At 38.6% G+C, this 27,534-nt stretch overlaps 1 protein-coding gene across 4 annotated transcripts in view; it reads left to right on the forward strand.

The window, feature by feature from the left end:
* The window catches only part of LOC133517315 (uncharacterized), a 132,383-nt gene that overhangs the window by 79,531 nt on the left and 25,318 nt on the right, over nt 1-27,534 (forward strand). For all 4 annotated transcript variants that reach the window (XM_061850574.1, XM_061850573.1, XM_061850572.1 and 1 more), the window contains exon 4: nt 25,688-25,773. In XM_061850574.1, coding sequence (XP_061706558.1) covers nt 25,688-25,773 — 86 coding nt within the window. The remainder of the gene's footprint in view (nt 1-25,687; nt 25,774-27,534) is intronic.

Here is a 27,534-nt window from a genome sequence, read left to right on the forward strand (position 1 = left end):
ATTTTATGAGTGACTTCAGTCTTTCTGCGATCTGTTAATCACTACACCCAGACATGACTACAAAGTGGCAACGTAGTTAGGTTCATAATATTCTTTAAAAAAACACAATAATACTTTCTGCCTAGAACGCTCATTGTTTCAGCTCTTAACGCTCGACTCAGGCCTTCGAGGTTCAGGGGGCTTGAGCTTTCAATAGGCCCGAGTCTTAAAAACTTACTCTTAAGAGCTCGTCAAAAGCTGATAACTTTATGGCATCGATTGTAGACGTTTCTGCTTAAGAGGGAAGAATAGCTTTGCGATCCTAGCAAAATAACAGAATTTTTCAATGAATTTCCATTTCGGGCGAAAACGTTTGCCACTAACAAAATCTTAACAAATCATTTTGAAAGAAAGAAAATTAATTTTTAACATCATTATTTGTACAAACATTTGACAGAACTGTAAAATAACACACACAACACAAATTACTTAGATTGTTAAATAGGATCCCCACCAAAGAGTAGTATAATATATAAAACTCGACTTATTAGCCTGGAAAGAGCTCAGCGTGCACTCTTAAAAACAATGTATTGTACAAGCGCAGCGTGGCCACCATCACCCTCGATAAGGGGGAGAAGGTGGTGGTCAGGCGCCTCAGCGAGGTGCCAAAGAGAGTACGATGCGGCATCCTGTTCCCGGGCGTCTGGAAGGACTTTGGCGAAGTAGGCCGAGCTCTTCGGTACCAGAACCCGTGGGCGGAAATAGACCGCTGGCTACTCAACCGGCGCGAGGTGCAGGGAACGGAAACGTTCGCTGTCGTCAGCGTGCCGGAGACAGTGGTGCAACCCTTGGTGGACCGCGGACGCCGACTTGGCTTTATGCTGGGGTCGGTGTACGTGAAGTTCGAGGGGGCACGAGGGAAATTCAGGGAGCAGCCGCCCCCTGTTAGCACTGTCGCCACTGGAGGCGAAGCCGCTGCACCGTCCGAGCCCATGGACACTTCCGGGGCGACGCAGGAACCCATGGACGAAGTCCAGGTGCCTGAGTCGCAAGCTCCAGCGCAACCTCCCTCCGTCTCCGAGGAGAACGAAGAAGAACTTCTTCGTGACTCCTCGGAGAGTGAGGGGGAATGCGCGCAGGGGCTAGGGAAGCTGGCCATCGACAAGGAGGAGGAGGAGCCGATGTCGGCGGAGGAGGGTGATCCTTGTGAAGGAACTCCCTTCGCCCATTGGTAAATTCCTCCAAGCCAACCTCCACCACAGCGAAACGGCGACGGCGCAGATCCGGAAGTGGTTGGAGGTCAACACAACAGCCGTTATTCTGATCCAGGAGCCGTGGGTCAGAAGGGGCTCTGTCTGCGGACTCCGCAACTTAGGAGGTAAGCTAACAGTCTACTCGGGCCCGGACAACCCCCGGGCTTGCATCTACACAACCAATGACATACATGCGCAGCCTCTAACGAGCTTCTGTTCCAGAGACCTGTGCGCTATAAGACTGCACGGGGCGCAAGACTCCAGCCTGCAGGAGGTGGTAGTAGCCTCTGTGTATATGCCGGAGGCGGAAGAACCACCACCGCACGATATGGCAAGGCTGGTCAACTACTGCGAAGAGGCAGGGCTCGAGCTCATCGTGGCCACCGACTCGAACGCGCATCACCCCCTATGGGGGATGGAGGCAGGTAACGAGATAGGTAAGAAGCTCGTCGAGTACCTATTCACTACAAACCTCAACCTCCTTAACACAGGTTCAGAACCGACATTTGTAAACAGACGCAGCAGGACAATCATTGACCTGACCCTAGCAACCGAAAAAGCATCGAGACTAATCTCGGGCTGGCATGTATCGAAGGAGGTATCGTGCTCAGACCACAGGTGGATTCGATTTGACATTCAGGTAGAAACACGAGCAGCAGTGCCCAGGCGGAACCCACGCAAGATGAATCGTGACCTTTACACGGTGCGATTAACTACAAAATTGAAACAGCTGGAGGGTCCCCTTAGAATAGAAGGCACAGCGGGCATAGAGGAACAGGTAAGCATTCTCACGAGTACCATTCTGGATTGCTACCATCAAGCATGCCCCTTATCGACCCCACCGACCAGAAGCAGAGGGAAAAACAACTGGTGGGGACCTGAGCTGGAGAGACTCAGGGGCAAGATGAGGAGGCAACTGAACAGAGCTATGAACACAGGCGCTGACGAGGACTGGGACAACTATAAGTCCACCAAGGCCAAGTACAAAAAACGTCTCAGGTACAGAAGCACAAACTCTTGGCGCAAATTCTGTACAGACATCGAGACCACCACGCAGGCCAACAGGGTAAGGAAGGTCCTCTCCACCAACTCGACCATAACCTTAGGATCCCTGCGTAAGCCAGACAACTCTCTCACAAACTCACCGGAGGAGGCGGAACGGGTCCTAGTGCAAACGCACTTCCCGGACTGCGTGATATCGCACCCAGTAAGTTGGAACGAGATGGAAACAACCACCCCGACGGAAGGTGAGTGGCTACAGACATATGAGGTAATCAGCCCGCAGCGCACGCAGTGGGCCCTAAACAGCTTTGACTCCTTCAAATCTCCAGGAATGGATGGGATCTTCCCTGCGCTTCTCAAATGGGGCGGGAAGCATCTCACTCTGAAGCTGACCATCGTTCTGCGCGCCTGTCTGGCACACAGATACGTGCCGAAGCAATGGAGGGAGGTCAAGGTTATCTTCATACCGAAACCAGGTAAAAGCGACTACTCGGATCCCAAATCCTTCAGACCCATCAGTCTGACCTCTTTCATGCTGAAAACATTAGAGAGGTTGTGTGACAGGTACCTTAGGGAGAGGGTGCTAATTAATGTGCCCTTGCATCCAAACCAACATGCCTATAGCCCTGGCAAATCTACAGAATCGGCACTTCATGCAGTGGTAAGTAAGATTGAGGTGGCGATCAAAAACAGATCCATGTGCTTAGGAACCTTCATAGACATAGAAGGGGCTTTCGACAGGACCAGGTTCAGCAGCATTACAGCAGCACTGGTAAGACACGGCGCGAATGCAGTTATGATAGAATGGATAAACAACATGTTGAGCCAACGAACCATCAAACTCGGGACGGGCGAAACACAACAAGCATTAGTGGCAAAAGGATGCCCCCAAGGAGGAGTCCTATCACCACTACTATGGAACCTGGTGGTGAATGACCTGATCACCACACTAAACAATAATCACTATTACACAATCGGCTATGCTGACGACATAGTGATACTGACGAGCGGCAATCATTCAGGTACGGTATGCGATGTTACCCGCTCTGCACTAGCCATCGTGGAGCGCTGGTGTATTAACAACGAACTCTCAGTCAATCCCAACAAAACTGAGCTGGTTATGTTCACCAACAAACGCAACTTGGGAAACTTCTGCCTTCCCAAACTGTTCGACACTGAACTCCAACTATCTGCGGAGGTAAAGTATTTAGGGGTAATACTTGACAGCAAATTGAATTGGAGTAATCACTTAAACGGCAAAATTGACAAAGCCACAGTCGTATTCTGGCAATGTCGTAGAATGGTGGGTAGAACCTGGGGGCTAACCCCAAAGATAACTCTATGGCTTTACCAGGCAGTCATACGACCAATAATAAGCTACGGTGCAATAGTTTGGTGGCCACGCACCAAACTATCCACAGTTGAAGCAAAACTACAACGACTCCAGAGGTTGGCCTGTTTGGCGACTACGGGCTGCATGAGGACAACACCAACCGCGGCCCTGGAAGCTTTACTGGGCCTGCCGCCGCTGCACCTCTTTATACAACAGGAAGCGCTAGCTTCGGCGGTACGTCTCAAAAAATCGAATCTCTGGAGACCACCTAGGGTACCACACACCGAGATCCTCTACGAGGCGATAGGTAAGGAACCGCTAATAGAAGCGGTGACTGACAGGATACCCAGGCAATACATCTTCGACAAGAAATACAAGATACAGTTACACGAAGAACCTCGTGAAGGACTTAACCCGAGAGAGCTGAGAATCTTCACGGATGGATCAAAGACAAGGTCAGGCACTGGCGCGGGAGTATTCTCAGAGGACCTAAACATACATATCTCAACACCACTAGGCGCCCACAACACAGTCTTCCAGGCAGAATGTATGGGCATCATAATGGCAGCACACGCAATCGTCTCAAGGAAAGTAGAGGACTACCCCATCCGCATACTCTCTGACAGTCGGTCAGTACTGCAAGCTCTGCAAGGTTATACTTTGACCTCAGGGCTAGTCTACGAATGCCACAAGGCTCTATCAGAGGTAAGCACCACCACCAGCGTAACTCTGCAGTGGATTAAGGGACACAGCAACTCGCGAGGGAACGATGCAGCCGACATATTGGCGAGAGGTGGCTCGGAACTGAGGGTGGCAGGACCGGAGCCAATCATACCTCTGCCTTATGCCTGGCTCCGGAACATGCTGAGATGCAACACCAAGGTAAAACACCAACAGTACTGGTCTAACCTAGGCACGTGCAGGCAGGCGAAGGAGGCCCTCCCGACAATCAACCCCGGTTTGTCGAGGAGGCTGAGACAGCTGAAGAGGCCACAGCTCCGGCTTTTGACTGGGGCCATAACCGGCCACGCCCCACTAAACAAACACCTACTAACCCTACGTGTTACAGATAGCCCCCTCTGCAGAGCGTGCATGGAGGAGGAGGAAACAGCCGCCCACGTCATTCTTGAATGCCCAGGGGTGGCAGAATACCGGGCACAATACCTCGGTTCTCCGGGGTCTCTCCCAGAAGTCGTCGGCAACATCAAGGGTCTGCTAGGCTTCCTGGTAGAGCTGGGTTGGCAGGAGTAGTGCCGTCAACCCACCATCACGCAAAATAGGCGCGAATTGCGACGTCGAGTTGCGGAAACCCAGCCCGCGAATACGATACGAACAATGTATTTTAAAAAAATCCGTTTCCCGATCGAATCATTATACCAACTAAGCGACCTATTATCAATAAGGAAACTATATATTCTACAAATCACTTTAAAAAAACATAAAACCCTTTCTTACAGTGCCGAATATGACTCCAGTAGGACAATAAAAAACGTTGCTAGTATAACTAAAACTAAAACCAAGTTTGCGCGCTCACAATACAATTTGAAGTCTAGTCACATTTATAACAAAGTCAATAGGTGCCTAAACATTTACCCAAAACTTCACTATGATTGTAAATCAGCAATCATAAAATGGTTAAAGTCGAAAAGCTACGAGGAAACAGAAGACTTACAAAATTAAAACATACTATATCTTACTAGAGATCCACACATCAACTTACTAAATACATACACACACACACACACACTCACACTCACACACACACACACACACACACACACACACACACACACACACACACACACACACACACACACACACACACACACACACACACACACACACACACACACACACACACACACACACACAATTACTGGCTCCATTATTCCTTTTTTTACTATTTTCTACTGCATGTCTGACAACCCCGATACCTACCTAGTTCTATAAACAATTGTTATATGTGATTTTAATTGTATAAATATATTATTAGACTTACTTAAATTTTCGTGTGACAATCTGTAAATTAAGGAAGAGCGGTGTTGCCCAATACAGGCAAATTTTGCTTACCGGGTAGCACTATCCCCTACTTTATATTTTACGAAAATAAATAATTTTAATTTTTTTTAATTTAATTTTTAATCCCCACTCAGCATATTGCCACGGCAAGCCATGGCGCTGATTTTCAGTGGGGACCTACGCTACGTTTAACTAAAATTACCTATTTTGATTTTGATGTCGATTGCTTTAGCATAATATATTCTAGGTTTATAGTTTTCGCTATTTTTTAATATATTTTTTTCTGATTTGCAAATAAAAAATAGGAAAACCTATAAACCCAGTTTTTCATTGTGTCAATATAGTACATTGTGCAACGAGGGGGGTAAGTAAGTAATATTTTGAATACGAGGGTGGTAATTCAAGACCCGAGTTTGCAATATTCTACTTATATTTTTTTCACAATCCAAAACTCCCGTGAGAACAAAATAGGCCTTTGTCCTTCAGTACACCTGCATGAAATAAGATCTTTTTCGAGCAAGTGTGATGAAAACATATTAAAATCATGGAAAAAGGAACATGTTTAGAAGTGGAAAAACGTTTTTTCCTTTTGTATGGTCGATCAGGTTTAATTATTTGAGTGGTAGATACTTTAGACAGAAGCGCTGGTAGCCTAGCGGTAAGAGCGTGCGACTTGCATTCCAGAGGTCGTGGGTTCAAACCCCGGTTTGTACCAATGAGTTTTAGGAACTTATGTATGTACGAAATATCATTTGATATTTACCAGTCGCTTTTCGGTGAAGGAAAACATCGTGAGGAAACCGGACTAACCCCAATAAGGCCCAGTTTACCCTCTGGGTTGGAAGGTCAGATGGCAGTCGCTTTCGGAAAAACTGGTGCCTACTCCAAATCTTGGGATTAGTTGCCAAGCGGACCCCAGGCTCCCATGAGCCGTGGCAAAATGCCGTGACATTGCGAGGAAGCGAGTGGACTTTAGACGCATGGTCTGATATTTACGCTACTTTTGCTACACACTGTACGTCTCTAGGTTTTGGCTTATTAATAATGTATTAGTTGGAACCACAGACGCAACAATATTACAGTAGTGACCGTGCGAAAGCCTGTAGTGTTCAATATTCATTGCCTAGGCTTTCATTCATTCATTCATTCATTTATTCCTTCATAAAACATAGTTTTACATGTCAATACAATTTTTCATGTTTAGAACTATTTATAGCTAACTTACATAATATAACATCAGTCTATTATAATGTTAGGTATAACATGTCAGGTGGGTACAATTATTATTATTCCAGTTGTTTTTATTTATTGTTATTTCTAGCTTTCTAGCTTTTCTAGTTAGGCTTATAATGGAATTACTCACCCAGTTACAGATCGTATCATTCACGACGACGCGTGACTTCACCGTATTATCATGTTTTTAAAGATTAGATTTGACAAATTTGCGCGGCATCGTGGATGACACGAACTATAAGGCGCTGTTTGAATCATGACAGCAATATTGATTGCAGCCGCCATCGAGTGGAGTGACACTATTGGTTTGTGTGGTTTTGTAACTTTTTTTTTTAATTTATTAAAGTTCCAATTAGTTTTAAAAAAAAAATTCGCAGAGTTCCATGTTTACTTACTGCTAAAAGTCATGAATGGCTTAATTACAGCAAGGGTTCGGACTTATTAAACTAATTTATATAACAAAGCAAATATATTTGATATGAAATCATTTTTAACTTTTTTAATTGATTTAGAGTTAGATATGTATAAATCTTGTATGTGTTTCGGAAGGCTATTTATTATTTTCGTAAGTATGAAATTATTAGTTCTCGTTCCGTAAACATTGTTATATGATGGTAGTATGAATCTAGGTGCATTAGGGATGCTTCTTAATCTATTGTTTCTGTGATATTCATTTAATTTATCTATGTGTAGGTGTTCTTCTTTAAGAATGGACAATTTAACTATATTTTGTACGGGAAGCACATTACAGTGTTCAAAGAGGTTTGAGTAGTTATTGTTACATGCTACTTTTATATTTTTCGGAACTATTGTTTTTGGAATAGTTCTCTGTAGGTTGTAGATACTAGAAAGATTAGTTTTATACGATCGTCCATAGCTGCTGATACCGTACCGTATTACCGATTCCGCCAGAGCTAGTTATAACATTCTCAATGTGTTGTACGGTAATTTATGTTTCAGAAGATGAACTAAGTAGCTTCGTTCGTTATATACCAGTCATTGGTCATTTCGCACCCCAAGTTCTTCCCACCATGACCAACGACTGGTATAAAACGAAGCTAGTTTATTACTGAGGTGACCGGCGCGGACGCATATACGTCATTCAGTCATGCTACCGACTACATTATATGCTTCTGAGGCTGAGGAAAAAAGCCAATATTTGTTTGGATATAGCAATAATTATGATGCATTACATGATATGTACCATAACCAACCAACCATCAAGACCACGGTAGTAATGTCGCCATAATAATTACGAGTATTACATCTGCAGTTGCCACCCGTACGTCACCTTTATGCCATCTTGTGGCCTGAATCGGAAACACAAATATGTACATAGACATTTCACGCCAAAGCAAGTGTCATCTACCGTTCTCGTATAGTAAGTTCTGCCATCTTATGGGATAGATTGGAAGTATAAACTTCACATTTGCACAAAAATCTGCAGCAAACAAATCTGGCAGGGCCAATAAGGGTAGTGACCCTATGGCAGGGGCCTATGAAACCGATGGTCCTGAATAGAAACTTAGCACTAATACCTTATGAAGGGCTGCACTGCATCGCAATGTATTCTGTATCCTAATCTTTTTGTCCTCGTCACGATTGTTGATATCAGTAACGTTGCAGCCTAAGATCCGAATCTATTGACGACCGGTTTGGCCTAGTGGGTAGTGACCCTACCTACGAAGCTGATGGTCCCGGGTTCAAATCCTGGTAAGAGCATTTATTCGTGTGATGAGCATGGATATTTGTTCCTGAGTCATGGGTGTTTTCTATGTATTTAAGTATTTATAAATATTTATATTTTATATATATCGTTGTCTAAGTACCCTCAATACAAGCCTTATTGAGCTTACTTTGGGACTTAGTCAATTTGTGTAATAATGTCGTATTATATTTATTTTATTTATTTATAAGACCGTGATTTTCCCAATTCTCACCTATGGATGCGAAACATGGACACTAACACTCAAAGAAGAAAACATGCTGATAGTTGCTAAGAGAAAGATCCTCTGTAAGATATTTGGTCCCAAGCAAAGACCGGATGGAAGCTGGACAGTCCTTAAGAACCATGAAATTGAAGATCTAGTGGCTGAACCTCACATTAAAGGAGAAAGTAAAGCCCACAGACTCCGTTGGTTGGGCCACCTTGAGAGAATGGATGAAGATCGGTACCTAAAGTCCCGGATAGACGTGCGAGTAAGTTCGCGAACTTACGGCTCGACGACCTTTTTCGCTCGTGTGTCAGCCTAAGTACGTGTACTTTACAAGCAAAAAAAGTCGTCAAGCCATAAGTTCGCAAACTTACTCGCCCGTCTATCACCCACTTAATAGCGCTCCGTTACGCTTTTAATAAATGGCTTAATTTATTATAATGATGAAATATTTTGAAGGCTACGTTGATTGATTTATTTTAAATTGTTTTAAAACGTATCGCTTGATATTAATGAGATGGTTCAGGTGATTGTAATGAACATTAAATTGCTTTTGTTAAATTATGCTAGTAAACAGGGTGTTTTTATCCCAGCGACAGAAATCATTTTTTTTCAAGTTTTGGCTAATTTTACAATGAATACGTTTGAGGATTTCGTAGTGTTGGATACATTCGTTATAGACTTCTGTCTTTTTCGTCTCGTCTGAGTTTTAAATATCGTAAAATATTTGTACAAAGCCTAATATCCACTCCTAAACCTAGTGGGATAAGGACAAAGCCAGGTTAGGCGAAAAATCCTGCGTAAAAATCTCAAAAGTCGATGTTTCGTACTCGACTGTTTCTTCTTTCAAAACTTAACCAAATGTAACGAAATTTTGAGATCTAAATGGTAATGAAATTATCTGTGTCGGACTGTTTTGCTTTTTAGGCTAATTGATGTCAGTTTTGAATACTTCTCTTTGCGGCCTAGTAAATTACACCGTTTTTGCGAATATTTTAAGTGCACTAGCGCCATAAGAAATAAAAATATAAAAACAAAAATGTCATACATTATTATTATTATATGTCTTTCCCATCACGAAACAATGGTGTTCCGGACATTTGAGAGGCGTGCGCGGAGCCGAAGCCAACACGTACATGCTCTTCTGATACTTTAATAAAATGTAAGGGGTACACCGAGCGGATGTTGCCCTTGCCCGTGTCATGGGACGCACGCAGAGGCAGCACCCGCCAGGATGAAAGGACTATTTTGAGAGTTGATGGAATCTAAAATGAACTGGGCTATTAGGTGAAAGCGATTGTCTAAACACTGGGCTATGGGATAAAAAACCAGACGCGGTTTTGAAACACTCATCAATCCTGGTTCAACTCCCCATTTACAGATTTTGCTATTTAAATTGTTTACCGAAGACTCAATTTTCACATATACGTAGGTATAGAAACAATGTGGTTTAACCGTGATTATTGTGACCATTGATATACGTATTCTACAGCGGTATTGATTATAGGATAAAAACGGGACAGGTACAAATACGGGACGCGATAGTTAAATACCGTGACAGTCCCGTATATACGGGACGTATGGCAATTATACATATAGACAATCTTTTACTTGTGAAATATGTGGCTGTAGTTTGCAGTATTCAATTGCATTATATACTGCTATAATTGTGTTTATACAATAAATATTGATACCTTTATTAAAAAAAAGCTTTTAAGGACTATAATTAGTATAATTATGTTCGTATGATCCATGCCGAAAGCGACATCCTATTTAGGTACGTTGTTCAAAACCGACATATTCGGATATTGTATATTATGCCTGTTATTATCCCATTCTGTATACTTAACATAAATTAATTTTGGTGTCCGTAGCAATTGAGAACGGAAACTCCAAATCGTTTAAAGATTTAATATGAACGAAACGCTAGCTCACATTTCCTCTCAAAAGAAATAGTGAGGAAATTCTTGAATCGGCACCTGAAGCAGTAACTAGGAATTCTCATTATCGGCCCGGGCAGCGTTTGAGGGTCACCCTGTATACCGAAGTGAGCCGAACGAGTTTTGTAGAATTTTACTCTCTATTTATAAAACTTAGCAAGCTCTTACATTCCTCGGATAAAATTTGTCTCTTTCTAACAAACAGATGACGGATAGGGACAAATATTATTACTACTCACAATGTATATAGTATTTAATTGGATTAGACGTGGGAGGTTGGGGGAAATGACCAAACGGGATGGTCTTATGGAACTTTCCGTAGAAGTAGCAGAGAAAGCGCTATTATTGTTTGTTCTTGTCATAATCTCACTTTTCCTTTCTGCCTACTTCTAAAAAGTCCTAAGTGATGTAGACGTGTTTTGTTGCCCACCGTTTTTAAGAGAACAATTAACCCAACCAAATTGCGTAGGTTGTTTTTGGCATTGTCAGGAATGTAAGAACGTGTTTTTAATTTCATCGCATTGCATATGTTCTGTCCCTTACGGACGCACGCGTATGGCACGTCTTTACAAAATACTAAGTCTATGATTGTCAACGGTTTTGACATGGTTTTGACAGACCTAAATGTTGCAGACGTTTTTGAATAATGCCATTAGAATTTATTTATACTTAGTCAAACAAAAAAATTTAAGTACAAAAATTCTACTTTTTTTATTTTCATTGTATAACGATTGTATTTTTCAGTATATAAACACTTCATAAGTGCAAAAGAGGCAGAATACAAATGAAAAATCGGTCAAGTGCGAGTTCGTTTTACTCGCCCATCGAGTGTTCCGTACAAACTGAATTATCCCGTGGAACTATAAAGGCGAAAGACTTTTAATCTGAAGTACCTATACTAAGTATAATTGTGTACAGCGCCATCTATCGGCAAATTGTGTCTATCTAATTTGCGCGATGTTAATACAGCTCGAGGCTAATTCTCTATCATGTGAACCGATTTTCAAAATTGTTCTTTTTTTATTTGAAAAAAAGTCTTTATTGTAATGTCATAGAAATTTCAAGTGTAACATGTTTACACAGGTAAAGTTGGTTAAATTGCAAAGTGAAAGCGGAAAGGTTTTCTTATAGAGGTCTGATTACATTTTTCCTGTAAAATGTATAATAATGTTAATATAATGTGAAAATTCATAATTAAACTTCGGAGAGAATTTGATGGTATTTTTTATATTTTTCTTAATATTTTTTTTTTCACTATGAAAAAAAAAGTTTTGGAATGTTCAATTTGAGCTACTAATTCTAAATGATATTCCACTTCACCTAGTCACTAAATTTTGAAATTTTGCCCCCTCTTCATATTGGCCATTTTCTATGATAAAAATATAATACTTTCAATATGTCTGGATTAGCGTTGTTCATAACTATTTCAAATTACAAATCGATAGCTTATTTTATGTGGTTCTCGAGATATTTAGCGATGTGACAAACAGACAAACCGGCGGATGGACGGACAGAGTAGTACAATAAGGGTTCCTTTTGTACTTTTTTGCTACAGAACGCTAAAAACATCACCGCTTTTGAGCAGCGACCGGCGTGAATGTGTAAATACGGCCAGGCGCGCATAAAGATCACTGGAACAGTGCACTCTCATAAATAATCAGAGATTTAAGATCTATCGTAAAAAAGGTATTGCCAATTAAATAATTACCTTTATTTATTATAAGCTCAAAGACAGTCTATACTACTCGGCCTATTCCTATCATTTTATAGGTAACGCGCGAAGCGGAGCGCTTTGGATTGCGTTCCTATGAAAAAAGATTTAGTACATTGAAGCAATAGGAAATTCAATAAGAGCGAAAGATATGTTTCGCTACAGTTTCGTACGTGAAACGGAAAATTTTCTATGAAGAAATAGGTAAAACTGGAGCGGCGCGCCTAGCCCGTTTGACCTGTGCCCTCTCGTCGAAGAAAGCGCGCATTCCGTGCACCATGTTGTCACTTGCTTGTAAACCTTAGTCAATCATAAAGTACGCGGGGAATGCAATGTTTTTTTTTTTTTTTTAACTTTATTGCACACATAAAGAAAAATGTACAAATGGCGAACTTAATGCCAAAAGGCATTCTCTACCAGTCATTGGGTCAAACGGAGACATTTGTGTATGTTGGTGCAGGAAATAATAATAACAATTAATAAGGAAAAAATTTAACGTGAAGTCAAATAATATTAAAAATATATAAATAGTTAAATACTACTACTATTGGCTTATCTTCATTCTAAATAATTTAACAAGTGCTTAAACAGGGAGTGCACATAATTTATTTGTTGTAAGGTGCTTAAAACTGAATGAATTTAACGTGATTATTATAAAATAATGTGGAAAAAACATTATAAAATTGACTCGAGTTAAATACAAAAGGACGACCTTGAGCGTATGTCTTTAAATCAGATCAATATGCAAAAATACAGTTGTAAAAGCAAGAACCTCGTTGTGATTGAAGCGGGCGGCGGCTGTGCGGTAAGTTTGCTTGGACTGAAACCGGTGTGTTATCAATTTAGCACAGGTTTTCATAAAATTGAAAAAAAAAAGACTAACAATCTTGAACCCCTATTGTTAAATAAACTGCAGTTGGAAACTATTGGTTGTCATTCGTCAATATATTCGTAATACCAGAAATGTATAGAGTACAATGCGTCCGTCAACAGATTGTGTAGTTTTAGTTTTTTTACTGTGAGTGTACACCCATAAATAGCCACCAGCCGCGCCTGGATACGGCACGGTGTAAGACAGTTCTCTTTAAAGCGATATGCCGCTAGTGATTTCCAACGACATTGTTTTCGCCCAAGGGTTTTTTGCTCGCTATTTTAATAATCGATAAGACTATTTTAGACTTCTATAGATATTTAAATAGGTAATAAGAAATTTGAAAGTTCTTGAATTATGTAAGAAGCGTTGAATCGTAATAAGGCTCATTATATTCAGATTTTACAATTAAGTGTTTAGTTTGGGAAAGAAAAAAGCGTAAAGTATGCCCTAATTTTCACTTTTTACGAGTACCTAACAGATTTACTTTAGATAAAATGAGCGTATATTTTTTTACAGTACAATTTCTTATTTTTCGCACTTGTATCGTAATGTACTAATAAATCAAATATCTCGATAGTGTATAGTGTGGTAATGTGCGAGATGTGTGTTGATTTTAGTACATATAATATATAAATGAAATACGATTTCATTTATACATTATATGTACTAATGTATTTTGAAATATTTCCCAAAACGGAATATTTTACATTCAACTTGGCACACACGGCTGGGCTGGCTAGGGGCACGTCCTGGCTATAGATATCAGAGGATAGTTTGATGTACAATATCTTAAGTACATTTATTAAAGTAATACATTTAAGTAAAGTAAAGCTGTAGTAAAGGGGATTACATTTTAGTCATTAAATTATGAGCAGGCTCGATCAATTAGTTTTTTTTTCATTTATTAAATAAACAAACTTGTTTGGAATTTAATACAAAATCCATCGTAGGCAAAACCTTGAGAAGGTTTGTGTGCCGATGGGGAGTTCAAAGAAAAAAAAAACAATATAATAATATCTTATGTCTAATAAATAGTTATTTGTACAACAAGAGAGCAAAGTTTGATATTTCTTCGAGAGCTTGTTTTAAGTCCCGTGCAAGCGAAAGATTCTATAATAGATTCACGAGCGTAGCGAGTTAATCTAATTTAGAATCTTGAGCGTAGTAAGGGACTCAAAAGCGCACGAGATGTAAATAACTTTGATCTCGTGTAGTACACAAAAATTTTCACGTCAGTCAGCCATCAAAACATACAACCTGAAAAATCTAATCCAGACGGACGGATCACTAATTTCACTCATGTTTTCTGAAGGTATTCTAACAATTAACTTTAATTACCGCAATAAAACAAAACGAAAGATATTTCAATAAAATAATACGAAAATAATGAATTAACGAACATCAATTGACAGTTCAATCGACAACTTTTTTAATGTAAAGAAAAAACTTTGTAAGATCCGGTCCGAATTGCGGATACTACTATTTGTCAACTATAGTAAAGATCATTAAAAGTAGTTAAGTAGAATTATTTACTGCGTAACAATTGCGTAAATTTGTATAAGTTCATTGTGTTGATTGTATAATAAAATACGTAAATTATGGTGTTTTTATTAAATTTTAAACTTTTATTTCATTAATTAATTATTACGAATGAAGACTCGTAGGGTGTTTTGGAACGATACGGTCTGACTTATTTCGGGGGTCTATTATAAACCGTCAATATACCGTTGAATTACGTATGCACTTTTTTGTCTCTTTCTTTTTGCTAATGACGTGAAAGGGAAGGACAATAGAATCCAAATATTTCGAACTTGTATTAGGCCCCGCATGTTGAAATGACATTCGAATCTAAAGGTCACTTGAATGTTATTTTGTCTCACTCGGTGAGCAAAATGCGATTTTGCTCACTGTTTTTAAGCAGCAAATTACCCTTGTTCGAGCTGCTGACGTGAAAAAGTCATTGTAGGATTCTTAGTATAAGCAGCTTGTGTCGTTAGATTCAATAAGTGCTTTTTCATAACTTTTTTATATATTTAACATTTAGTACTTTACACGAACATCTTCTGGCAAATCATTTAATATTTCAGGTAATATATATGTATACAGTCTAGTGCCATGTATGTTATTATATTTGGTTTTACAATATTTGTTTTGTCTCTGGAGACTTCTTAGTTTTTCTTAGACTTGCTATTCTGGTCATTTATTTGCAAGACAGTATGTTCGAGTTTGGTATCAAACAAAGTGCTCGGTTAACACATTCATAATATTACTTTTTTTTATTTACGATTTTAAAATAATTAGCAAGATAAAAACGAAATAAAAGAAACATAATATACGTATTTGACATTTGATAAGAAAGATTACAGTTTACCACAGATACAGTTTATCTTAATTTCTGTGGTGACCTTTAAGGGCTCAACAGACCTTGCAATAAATTGTACGCGGTTTTCGATCCTTTGGCGACTAAGTATATGGGTGCATTCAAATGATCTATCTTTTTGGCGAACCGCGAGTTCTCAGTTCGAGGCGAATTACTAGTTATTTTTAATTAGGTGAACCGAATTGGATGCAGGATCAGAAGTCTGAGCTACCTTATATAGCAACGTATGTCTTAAAACAAGTCCGATATCTTTTCTTTGCATCGCTGAAGTAGTTGAAATATAGCTCCATTTGAAATAGGAACTGCAGAATATCGAGAATCAATTGTTTCCAATCCCTTCGGCATTTAGCTGCAAGCATTTCTGATATTCGCTGCAATTCCAGTTCAAGATAGACGTGCAGTTTATCTGTGTAGTCTAAAATTTAATATAGCATTATAGAAGACTAACTTCTGCACGCGACTTGTCTGATGATGATTCTTAATTAAATATCGTATGTGTCAGGTAAGTGTCTGTCATGTGGAGCATTTTTGATGTCAAAATGTACTAAGAGCTTCTTCTATACAATGTGTTTGTACACAAATAGTGGAGCCATTAACCACGTATAGTACGATTAATTTATTACAGATTACACATTACAGAAGGTATTATTTGTATTCGTGTAACTTGTTTCAACTAGGGCTATCATTTTGATGTCAAATTTTAGCTGATATCCTGTACTATCATTTAAGAATAAAAGAGTACAGGTCAACGACATTGTTTTAGAAAAAAAAAGTAATTGTTTTAATGACAATTTCTATCTTTGTTATTAATCCTTGAATAATTGTATGTTTGTCCGTGTATTGGCAACTACGCAAAATCTGCCGTCTCATACATTTCGTTGAATCAGAGATAATGTTTTCTATAGAACAGCTGATTTTGTTTCGCGATATCGAAGTCGACCGCATACTAAAAGTTGTTCAGTATGACCCACATATTCACGCCTCAGAATTCGGCCAGCAATAACAAAAGCAACCTGTACATAATAGTGTTTTACAAGTAAGAAAATAAAATTAGCATTGGTCTTATTTACTGAGAAGCTGAAGGGGCAAACACTCTGGAGTAAATTGTGATCGACTTTGACCAGTTGTTCCTAATATGCAGGGGAGCATTCGCCTCAAGAGTAAACTATAGTTTGGCCCAGGATTGTCTCATTTCAAACATAGACAGAGATAATCATGCTGTCATTGTCTTGCGCTAGTTCTAGCACCCAAAAGAAAAGGATGAGTACAGTTTTCCTGGTTTTTAATGACTGACAAGTTGTTTGTCAGATTGATAATGCTACGAAAAATTATAGATAATAAATTAAATGGTAGGTACCAAAGGCGAGACATACAGGCAACAGCAGTTGACTTGTCACGACAATCGCATTTGTCACTTTTTTTTTTCTTCGCGCTTTCCCGGCATTTAGCTACGCCTCATAGGAGCCTGGAGTCCCTTTGGCAACTAATACCAAGAATTGGCGTAGGCACTAGTTTTTACGAAAGCGACTGCCATCTGAGCTTCCAACCCAGGGGGTAAACTAGGCTTTATTGGGATTAGTCCGGTTTCCTCACGATATTTCTATCACAGAAAAGCGACTGGTAAATATAAATGATGTTTCGTACATAAATAAGTTCCGAACAACTCATTGAGCAAGCGAGCTCCATATGTGAGCTATGGTCTATAGGAGGATCACCAAAGGTGACATTGGAATATCAAGCGCAGAAAGCTATATTACTGTTAAGACATACGTTGCGGCGGTGTTGATGTTCCCGCTGTACTTTTCTTTCCACAAATTCAACGAATACTAGTTGGCGTTGAAACTCTAGGTCCATGGGGTCCCAGCCCACAAGGTTTTTTGCAGAAAACGCGAAACGTCTGGTTAGACGTAACTGGTGACCGAAGAGCTGGCGGCTTCCTCGCACAACGTATTGTGTACAACGGTATCTCAGTATTGCGATACTACGAGGAAATGCCGCTAGCATCCTTGATACAATGCCTCAAGGGCCTATTTTAGATAGAAGCTATTTATAGTAAGCCTCTGTATATATCCATTATGTAAATAAATGTATTAACAATTGAATGAATTGAATTCCTGTTTTTTCAAACCTGGCAATGATTGGCATGGTAGGCAATGTTGAAGCAGTTGAAAGTACTGGAATAGATGTGAACCAGGCATACTTTATTATAAAGTTTCCTATGCACATATAGATGTAAGGTAAGCGTATTTTACGACCGAATTGCGTCTTGAAATTCAAAACGTCTTCCGCAGGTTTCGAATAAGTAAGGACTCGCTTTATTTCCTGTACTTGAATTTTTGCCCTGGTAGGGCAAAGAGTTGGCGGCTTCCTCGCACAACGTATTGCGATACAACGAGGAACTCCTTGGTACAATGCCTCAAGGGCCTGTTTTAGATTTAAGCTGGTTATAGTAATCCTCTGTATACATATTTATATCCATTATGTATATTGTTATTAACTAATACTTACCGAAACAATTCTAACAACACCAAACACAATCAGGTTGCGTTGTTTTATCACAGAGTTCCGATTGCCACCTTCTATGTCCATCATCAGATCATCTCGATAGTACTATAATATTGTATTGCATTGTCACTGGACTTATGTATGCAAATTTTCAGCTCATTCAGAAATCTGAAAATGGGTCAAATTTAACTTCCAAGATTTGATCCGCACTAACTAACATACTACGGGTATCAGGGCAAAGGTGTTATATTTCGGCGGTTTCGAGGGAATCTGCCGAAAAATAGAGATCTCGAGGTCTCAGTTAGTTGGTTCCGTTGTATTCTCGCGTAACCATAGCAACGGGGCCAGATTTATTCCCGCTCTTGGGAATCGATTTCGTTTCAAGTCTCTTTGTTCGTTTTAAAATGCTGTGTGATGGATCGAGATCAGTTAAGAAGAAACTATATGCTTGAGTTCTTAATATGAGAACTTCGATTTTGGTATTTCCAACTACCCTACTTACTTACATGACTTCTTTTATACTACGCCAGTGGCAAACAAGCGTACGGCCCGCCTGATGGTAAGCAGTTGCCTGCAACTCCCGAGGTGTTACATGCGCGTTACCGACACCCTCGTTGAGCTCTGGCAACCTTACTCACCGGCAGGAACACAACACTATGAGTAGGGTCTAGCGTTATTTGGCTGCGGTTTTCTGTAAGGTGGAGGTGATTCCCCATCCGCTGTGCTGTGCCCTACCACACAAAGCGAGATTAAGAAATAAATTTTTGAATAGATTGCGTTATACATTTGGCTTATACTCGAGTAGATGGCGACACCGTTTGATATTTAAAACATATCAGTGAAAGAACATGGGTCAAATATATGAGCCATATGTCATTCTAAGAGTTTAGTCCTGTATCGAAAGATGGCAGTAAATTTAGTCGATTACAAAATTTACTTTGACTATACGTCTTTAACCAACCCCACCAGTATCCAAGGTGGCCCTGACTCTGTGTGTCTCTACAAATGGCAAAATGAAATTTATACTAAATAAATCAATCGCGTCTAGACTGTTAAGCTAGCAGTCTCATAAACTAATGCTACAGACTACATAACTAGTATGTATCCAAAGTGAAGTATATGATAAAGTTTTTATAACATTAATATATAAAAGTCTTCTCCTTTGTCGAGGAATCTCCTTAAATGTGAGAGCGCTCCGACACACATTAATTATTACTAGAGGTCAAAAGCTTCACTTGTTGATTCTAAATGAAGTGAACTCTGTAATGTTTTTGTAAAGTGAACTAACTCTAGGCAGGAGAGGGGGGCAGTGGCGGGGTGTCCGTAATTTTTTTATAGAATTGTTTTTATACTAATAGAAGCAGGAAACAGGAAAGAGGCAATGGCGGGGCGTCCGTAATTTTTTTATACAATTGTTTTTATACTTATAGAAGCAGGAGAGGGGCAGTAACGGGGCGTCCGTAATTTTTTTATAGAATTGTTTTTATACTTCGTAATTCTTTCATAAAGTGAAGGTCACTTGAAGTAGGTACTCAAGAAAATTAATGAAATCAGGAGAAATAATTCATCCAGTTTTGATAATTGGTATTCGCTACGTGCACGACTGTCACACCACTTAGCATCCGTAAAACGTCAAATCATTACATCTTATAAAACGTCCCCCAAACTCTTAGCCAACATTTTGCAAAAAGTCTTTTGGTCCGACATGCACATGCGTTGTGCGCGTAAGAAACTTTGTTTTGTTTGACAACCAAGCACACGTAGTTTTTATTTATACATATTTAAGTTTTAGTTAAGTGCTGTACGCACTCGCTATACTTACTTACTTATTATTTATTTCTGTTTTAGTTAAATTTATCTGAAGTGAAATGTATAATATCTTTAAAAAAAAAAAAAGTTCTATAAACCTAAATCAAAACTCGTTTCAGTAAATAATTATATATGTAAAAATCGTGAAAGTGTAACCCAGTGCTAAGACATTTTGACAGTTCGTTAAAAGCTGATTGGACGTGTTGTATGCATCTCATTACATACGTTTTTCTCCATTTACTTTCTCGAAAGCCCGTCTAACTTTGACGTGAAAATTTCCATGACTGAGCTGAAAAAATAACGTATGAAAATACGGCATGAGAATTCTCGGAATTCGTTTAAGACAACATTAAAGTCAGTGACGACTGCACCCACTAGACTACCCGTAACAGCCATAGGAAAACTCATTAGAATCTCTACCGTATCACCGTGCAATAGAATCCAAATTCAAACTGCTTTCGAAAGGTTGTTACGACAGTGTGTCGATTGGGTAAATGTGGGACGAGAGCGCCGAGGAAGTGTGGAATTATGTCATTTAGGCATGTCACGAATAAATAATATGATCCTTACCTGGAATTGGGTATTAAAAGTTTTAAGGCTCCCTGGGCGTTCGTGTGATGTCTCGATGATACGTCTGATAAATTATTACGATGTTTGATATGAATCGTGAGTGAAAACGTCCTTGAAAAGGCGTATAGGGCGACCTCTGCTATGCCTTTTCAAGGACATTTTACTATTACCGGCTCAAATATTTCATTACCTACATATCTCTACTAAAAATGGGAAAGTAGTTCTGTCTGTCTGTTACCTCTTCATGCTAAAATTGCTGAACCGGCTTAGATGAAAGAGCCTGGAGATAGTTCTGGCCCAAGGAAGGATTTAGGTCTTCTTCTTAATAAATACTTTCAATGAAAACTATAGCGAACATGGTCGGTCCAGTCGTTTTTGATTAATTGCAAAAAATCATCTCCTCTTAGGGAAAAGACACACAAAGGGCTTTTGGCCTTTTTGGCACGATTGGCCTTTTTAATGGAATGGTATCTCTAAAACCCTACACAGAGCATGGTCCGACATGCTCTTGGCCGATTTTTTCTTTAAGTAATGTCGTTCATGATTCTAGCGATTTAAAAATCCCATACCATTTTTGTGAAGTAACGGAATGTTTAATATATATCCGAAAGACAATCCTTTAAACGTTTCTTTTTTTTTCATAGCCATGTGCCATATTGATAAAAAATAGAGTTTTGTCGCCGCATAAAATAATACTAATCTATAGCAATAACTTTGATCGAGTTTTTAAAATTAAAACTCCATACCAATTTTGCAAAGTAGCGAAAAAATTAAAATACCTCCGAAACCGTTCATAAAAAATCCGATGACGGAATGAAAAGCCCTTGGCTATCTTTCAAACGATTTTTCGATGGCTTAACAATGAAGCCGACGCTTCACAAATTGAAGCACACTTCATCCGATGGAAGTGGCGGCAACGTGTTCCAATAAAACAATAACGTATACGTGATTCTGGACACATTTTCAAAAGTCGACACAAAATTTCAATACTAGTTATATTTTTGAAAGGTGTACAACACGGACTTTAATTTGTTGAGTCATTTAGGGTTTACTTTCAGAGAGGGTGTATTGAATTTAATTAATTATTTGCAAGAGACATGGTTATACAGATGTTAAATAATTTACATTAAGTAAAGGTGCGCTCATATCTCCCCAACAATACTATCATGTAGCATGCAAACAATAATTATACACAATAAATTAAAATTCACATCATGCAATTTATACGATAATAATAATCGACTTGATAAATTGATAATCGACATATTAAATGTCAAAATATTCTTGGATCGAATAGAAAGAGTGCGGGGTGTAGGCTACGATAACCGCTTACCACCAGGCAGACCGTATGCTTTTTTACCACTGACGTAGTATAAAAAAACTTTACATCGGTCACTTCATTCCGTTAGCATTGATATATGTACAGGGTGATTCTGGACACATTTGCAAAAGTCGACACAACTTTGTTCAATACTAGTTGTTTTTAATCTAATCTAATAAAAATCTGTATTTCTGTAGGATGCGGGGTGTTAGGGACGGCAACCCCCATGTAGCACTTCTGGAGTTGCAGGCGTTCATAGGCTACGGTAGCCGCTTACTACTAGGCAGGCCGTATGCTTGTTTGCAACCGACGTAGTATAAAAAAAACTTTACATTGGACATTTCATCCCGTTAGTATTAACATCCAAATTATCTTGAAACGTAATTGGCTCAACAATTAAAGTCCGTGACTGTACAAGAAATAACAGCACGTTTCTCGTAGTTAGGTTTTCCCTCATCATTATTTTTAAATACATACAGGATGTTTATTTAGTCACCTGCAACAATTTACGGGCTGAATATATAGGTCATACTGAGCAACTTTTACTATGGATCCAACCCCGAAATCGCAAAAAAAAAAATTTACTCTCCCATAGAAAATGTCAAGGTCGGACAGACGAAATGTATGAAACAGCCAATTTATTTTCGCGATTACGGGGTTGGTCCCATAATAAAAGTTGCTCAGTATGACCTATATATTCACCAGTAAATTATTGCAGGCGAATAAATAAACATCCTGTATTTAAATGTAATAAATAGTGTTTTTTAAATATACTCGACAATATCTAACTTATTATCAACATAATATAAATACATTTGTATCCGAAAGAAATGCTTTCATTGATTAATTCAATAAACAGCTTGTCATATAGACAAACGCACAACCTAAGCTTTAGATATGTGTAACATATTGTTTAAGTAAATATTGTGTGATGAGCATGGATATTTGTTCCTGAGTCATGGGTGTTTTCTATGTATTTAAGTATTTATAGATATTTATATATTATATATATCGTTGTCTAAGTACCCTCAACACAAGCCTTATTGAGCTTTCTGTGGGACTTAGTCAAGTTGTGTAATAATGTCCTATAATATATTTAATATATATATTGTAGAGATTAACTATAAGTCATAACAGATTGGATTTTGTATGTAGTGCGAGTGAGAAGTGCGACTGAGCGCACGTTTCTCCCCGCAAAAAATTGCAGAACGATTTGTACGGTAAAATACCGCTTCGGCTCCCTTCCGACGTGTCGGAAGCCGGTGTTGCTAGAAGCATTAAACCGACAATATGATAGCCGTACGTTATCAGACCAATTAGAACTATCTTAAACTATAATAAATAACTCAGTTATCGTTCACCTCGCTCGTGCCAATACATTTTCGAGCAAGTATTATGAGCGAAATGCACGATACCGGCAGTGGCAGCATGGTTCCATTTTTTTTATCGCTTGTCACTTTCGCACTTACATATGTGTTAGAACGTGACAGACATGGTGACAAATAATAAAGAGCCGAATATTCCGAATGTGAATCTTAGCCCTACTGAATTACGATGAATAATATTTCATTTAGATGTCATTCTGATGTCAACGCACGTTCGAATTGTAAAATGAATTATCTTTTCAGAAATCATCCACTTTTCTGAGTTTATTATGCAAATATTATATAAGTATAAATCGCTGCCAACTGTACAAAAGACAAAAACGCTTATATCTATACACATATAAAATATCAACATCATAACAAAACGGAAAGTTAATTTGCAAAACGCAAACAAGGTTATAACGCCCTGCCTCGAGTCTTTTGATGATCTCGCTAAACCCAAAATGGCGTAACCAAGACTCTTTACAGGCGAAACGCAAAGCTACGTTTAATAAAGTGTGTACTTATGTACGAAAACCACTCACATATCACGCACACATTTACAAACGTGAAATAGAAATGTTTCACATAAAGAAAAGGATGATATTCGCAACAACATACGGTCAACAAACCAAAATTTTACAAAATCAATAAAAACATTATTTGAAAATTCTTTGGAATGTCCCCCGTTTTTATTGTTCACGAGTATAAAAGTGATGAAAAAACGCCTATGATAGACACCGAAGTTACAAGCGTAAACCGGTACGAAACACAGTAAAATATTCCGTTAGCAATAAGGCCGAATTTTAAATCGTAGTGCCCTAAATAAATATGTCTGCTGTAAATAAATATGTCGTTAACATTCGGCCATTCTGGTTAAATCTTCGCGTCAAGGTGATAAATGAATAGCACTGTAAGCATGATCGAATTGCCAACCATTTGGTTAAAAAAAAAAACAATAAATTTCTATTCCTCTGATATCATATAAAATATGAGATAAGTTGTTGATATCAAATGTAACGTTACGACAGCGTGTCGTTTTAAATTCAGAGCGTTACTTCGATTGTATTGCGGCGGCTATTATCTTATGGCTCTTAATTCTTCTAGAATGTTTGTCGGCCAAGTACTTTCCATCTCTTTTGTCTTTCTACTCTACTAATTATAAAGAGTGCTACAAAAATAGTGATGATTCGTAAAAGACCATATTTAGTATCGTATTCTGATTAGAAAAAAGTAGAAAAACGTTTTTTGATTCACAAAAAAATTCTATGGGGCAGGTCGTCCAAGTTGGCCGACTCTTCATGCAAAGGCCAAAAAATTTTCGCGTCAAAAAACTCGATACTGCATATGCCGTCAAACGAATTCCCCACTATTTTTTTTGCAACCTTTAAATATCAAATATGAGATGCTTTATTAAAGCTCAAATTATATTTGTTACAATACGGTAAAGATGTACGGTTCGTGAATGTGATCTCTTTAATGAAGAAAGGTATAGGATACGAAGCCTCTTCATATGTTCCGTAATTGGCGGGATATGAAATATATCGGCGGAATAAATGTAATTTTATGTCGAGCAGGAACGTGGGAGGCACAGACGAATTTAGAAAGTGTTCAATATTATACTTTCAAAGCATGAAAATAATTACCTATGGTTGGAAAATTTTACTGTATTTACAATTTCATTATTTCACTTTAGTAATAAGTAAAAATTTATGGCATGTACCTACGAGTATTATAAAAGATTGTCGATAAGTGGGGACTTGAATCCATACAGGGTGTTTCTGTTTATTTAGTCACCTGCAATAATTTACGGAGTGAATATATAGGTCATACTGAGCAACTTTTATTAAGAGACCAACCCCGAAATCGTTCAAAAAAATAGGCCGCCCAAGTCGGTCAACCCTCCATACAAAGGTAAAAGAAAATAGTAAAAAAAAAAATGTTTCTTCTACGTTTTCCTAATCAAAACTCGATACTAAATACGAGTATGCCCTTAAACGGATCACGACTATTTTTGTTACACCTTTTATTTTGGTTATAATATTACCACTTACCACAATGCCATGCCATTATTCTGCATACCTACTTAATGTATTATATAGTTAACACGCTCTTACAGTATTTTATAACTTAAAAGTTATAGTTTTATATAAATTAATGTGCTAATCTTTCAAAAAATATCTACAAACATTCTACGTTAAATAGATCGATAGAATACTCTTTATTGGCACACCTCAGTAAAAGATACAGCTTAAAGAAAAAAAAATGATTAGTGATATAGGCAGACAACAGGCGGTCTTATCGCTAAAGAGCGATCTCTTACGAGCGAACCTTAAAGTTACTCCATATAAAAATGATAATTCATAGGGACCTTTATTCGACGAACTACCTACTACAGGTTCGGACGGTGTACCTACTACATGTTATATTGTACTAATTTAATATTTTCCATTGTTTCAGGTGTACAGATAGCGTATTTTGCAATTATAGGAACCCAAATGTTCATGATTATGCTCAGCATAATCTTGTTCTACGGGATTTATAAAGTAAGTACCTATAGTTAATATAATTATTATAATTCAGTTCCTTTAATATGTACCAATCCTGGGCACAGGCCTCTATAATGCACGAGAGGGCTTGAGCTACCCCGCAGCTCCAACACGCTGGCCCAAGGCAGATGTATGTAGGTTACCTCACGATGTTTTCCTTCACCGAAAATCTAGTGGTGAATATCAAATGATATTCCGTATATAAGTTCCGAACAACTCATTCGTGGGAGCCAGGATTTGATCCCGTTACTTTCGGATTGAAAATTGGACGTCAGATCTACCCGATCACCACCGCTTCCAAAACCTATATCTATGACTTTTAACCTTGTTTTATAATTTGAGATTCCCGATTCATGGAACCAATCCGTGGAAATATGATCAGAGGCCCCATTAGACCAATTATGGGAATCTTTGTTACTTCTCATCATCCTAATTTTAGCATCACTGCTGATCATAGGCCTAAGTGTGTATCCACTTATTCCGGTCCTGGGTTAGTCTCATCAAGCAGTGTCCCACGATCTTCCGAATGTCGTCCGTCCAATGAGCTAATGGACGCCAGACGCTTCTTTCATCCGAAAGCGGCTTAGAGCATTTAACCAAAGAAAATTACTGACAAGGCATATCCGATTGCTTAAATGCTCTAAGAAAAGCGGCCATTAACCTGTCAACATTAGTTCACCTTTTTTTCTGGACGGTCTTGGGGCTCGCCGCTCCTTTCCTCGCAAGAGGTTTTCACCCTCTCCTGGGTTTCACCCTCTTTGCCGTTTGTGAGGGCGCTCTGGGATCGATGACATTCCACCAGAGACATTCCTTCGATTATAGTTCACCTGCCGTCACTCTACATGGCAATATGTCCTGCTCAATTCCATTTATTTATTTATTCGTATGGCATTTACAGAGTCGCTTAATTATAAACTATAATAAAATATCTAAGTTATTCACCCATTGGGCAGCGTTTGCATTAGGTGAGTGAAGATCTAGGGCCTCTCCAACAAATTTCCGTATCGGGCAATTATGTGTAATGTGGTGTATAGTCTGCACTGGCGCCCCGCAGTCGCACGCTGGTGAGTCTCGCCAACCAAACCTAAACAAGTAGTCCGCACAGCGTCCATGACTCCATGTTCGGTGCGGAGTCTGTTTAATTGGCACCATTCCTTCCTAGATGCTGAAAAGCCATACGGCTTTTTTTCCATTTCCATTAAGTTTGGTAATGAAATCGATCTAGATATTTCTCACTCGATCTTGAAGTTGAAAGCGGATTTCAATATATATTTGTGTTATTATGTCAATGTAACTGACTTTTCATATTGGAGATCAATTGACTTTTTATTGATCGTTTTTATTTTTATTGTTCTTGTATTTGCGTAAGTTTTGAGACTAAATTTATATTCTGGATTTTGTAAATATTTACCTACTTACTCTTATTCTAATTGTATTGACAATCCTTATTGGAGCTATAAATTTATTTTATTAATATATTTATTATTTACATTTTTATTTTATTTTGACGATCATGATAGAAATTCTTACATCAATAGGTACAAATTTATCATGTAATTGTCTTTCATGAAATACATCATCTAATCTAATATTATGTGCAATTCTAGTAACTTATAAATTATAATTTATGAAATAAACGAAAAATATAAGATGGGCAAGATTTGACCTCCCGCCTCTGAGACTACGACCCACACAGTGTTCTACCATTGTTTTCATTCCCAGATTTTTCATTATTTTATAAACTAAAACCATCCAAGG

The sequence above is a fragment of the Cydia pomonella genome, chromosome 4, assembly GCF_033807575.1.
Source record: "Cydia pomonella isolate Wapato2018A chromosome 4, ilCydPomo1, whole genome shotgun sequence".
Taxonomy (NCBI): domain Eukaryota; kingdom Metazoa; phylum Arthropoda; class Insecta; order Lepidoptera; family Tortricidae; genus Cydia; species Cydia pomonella.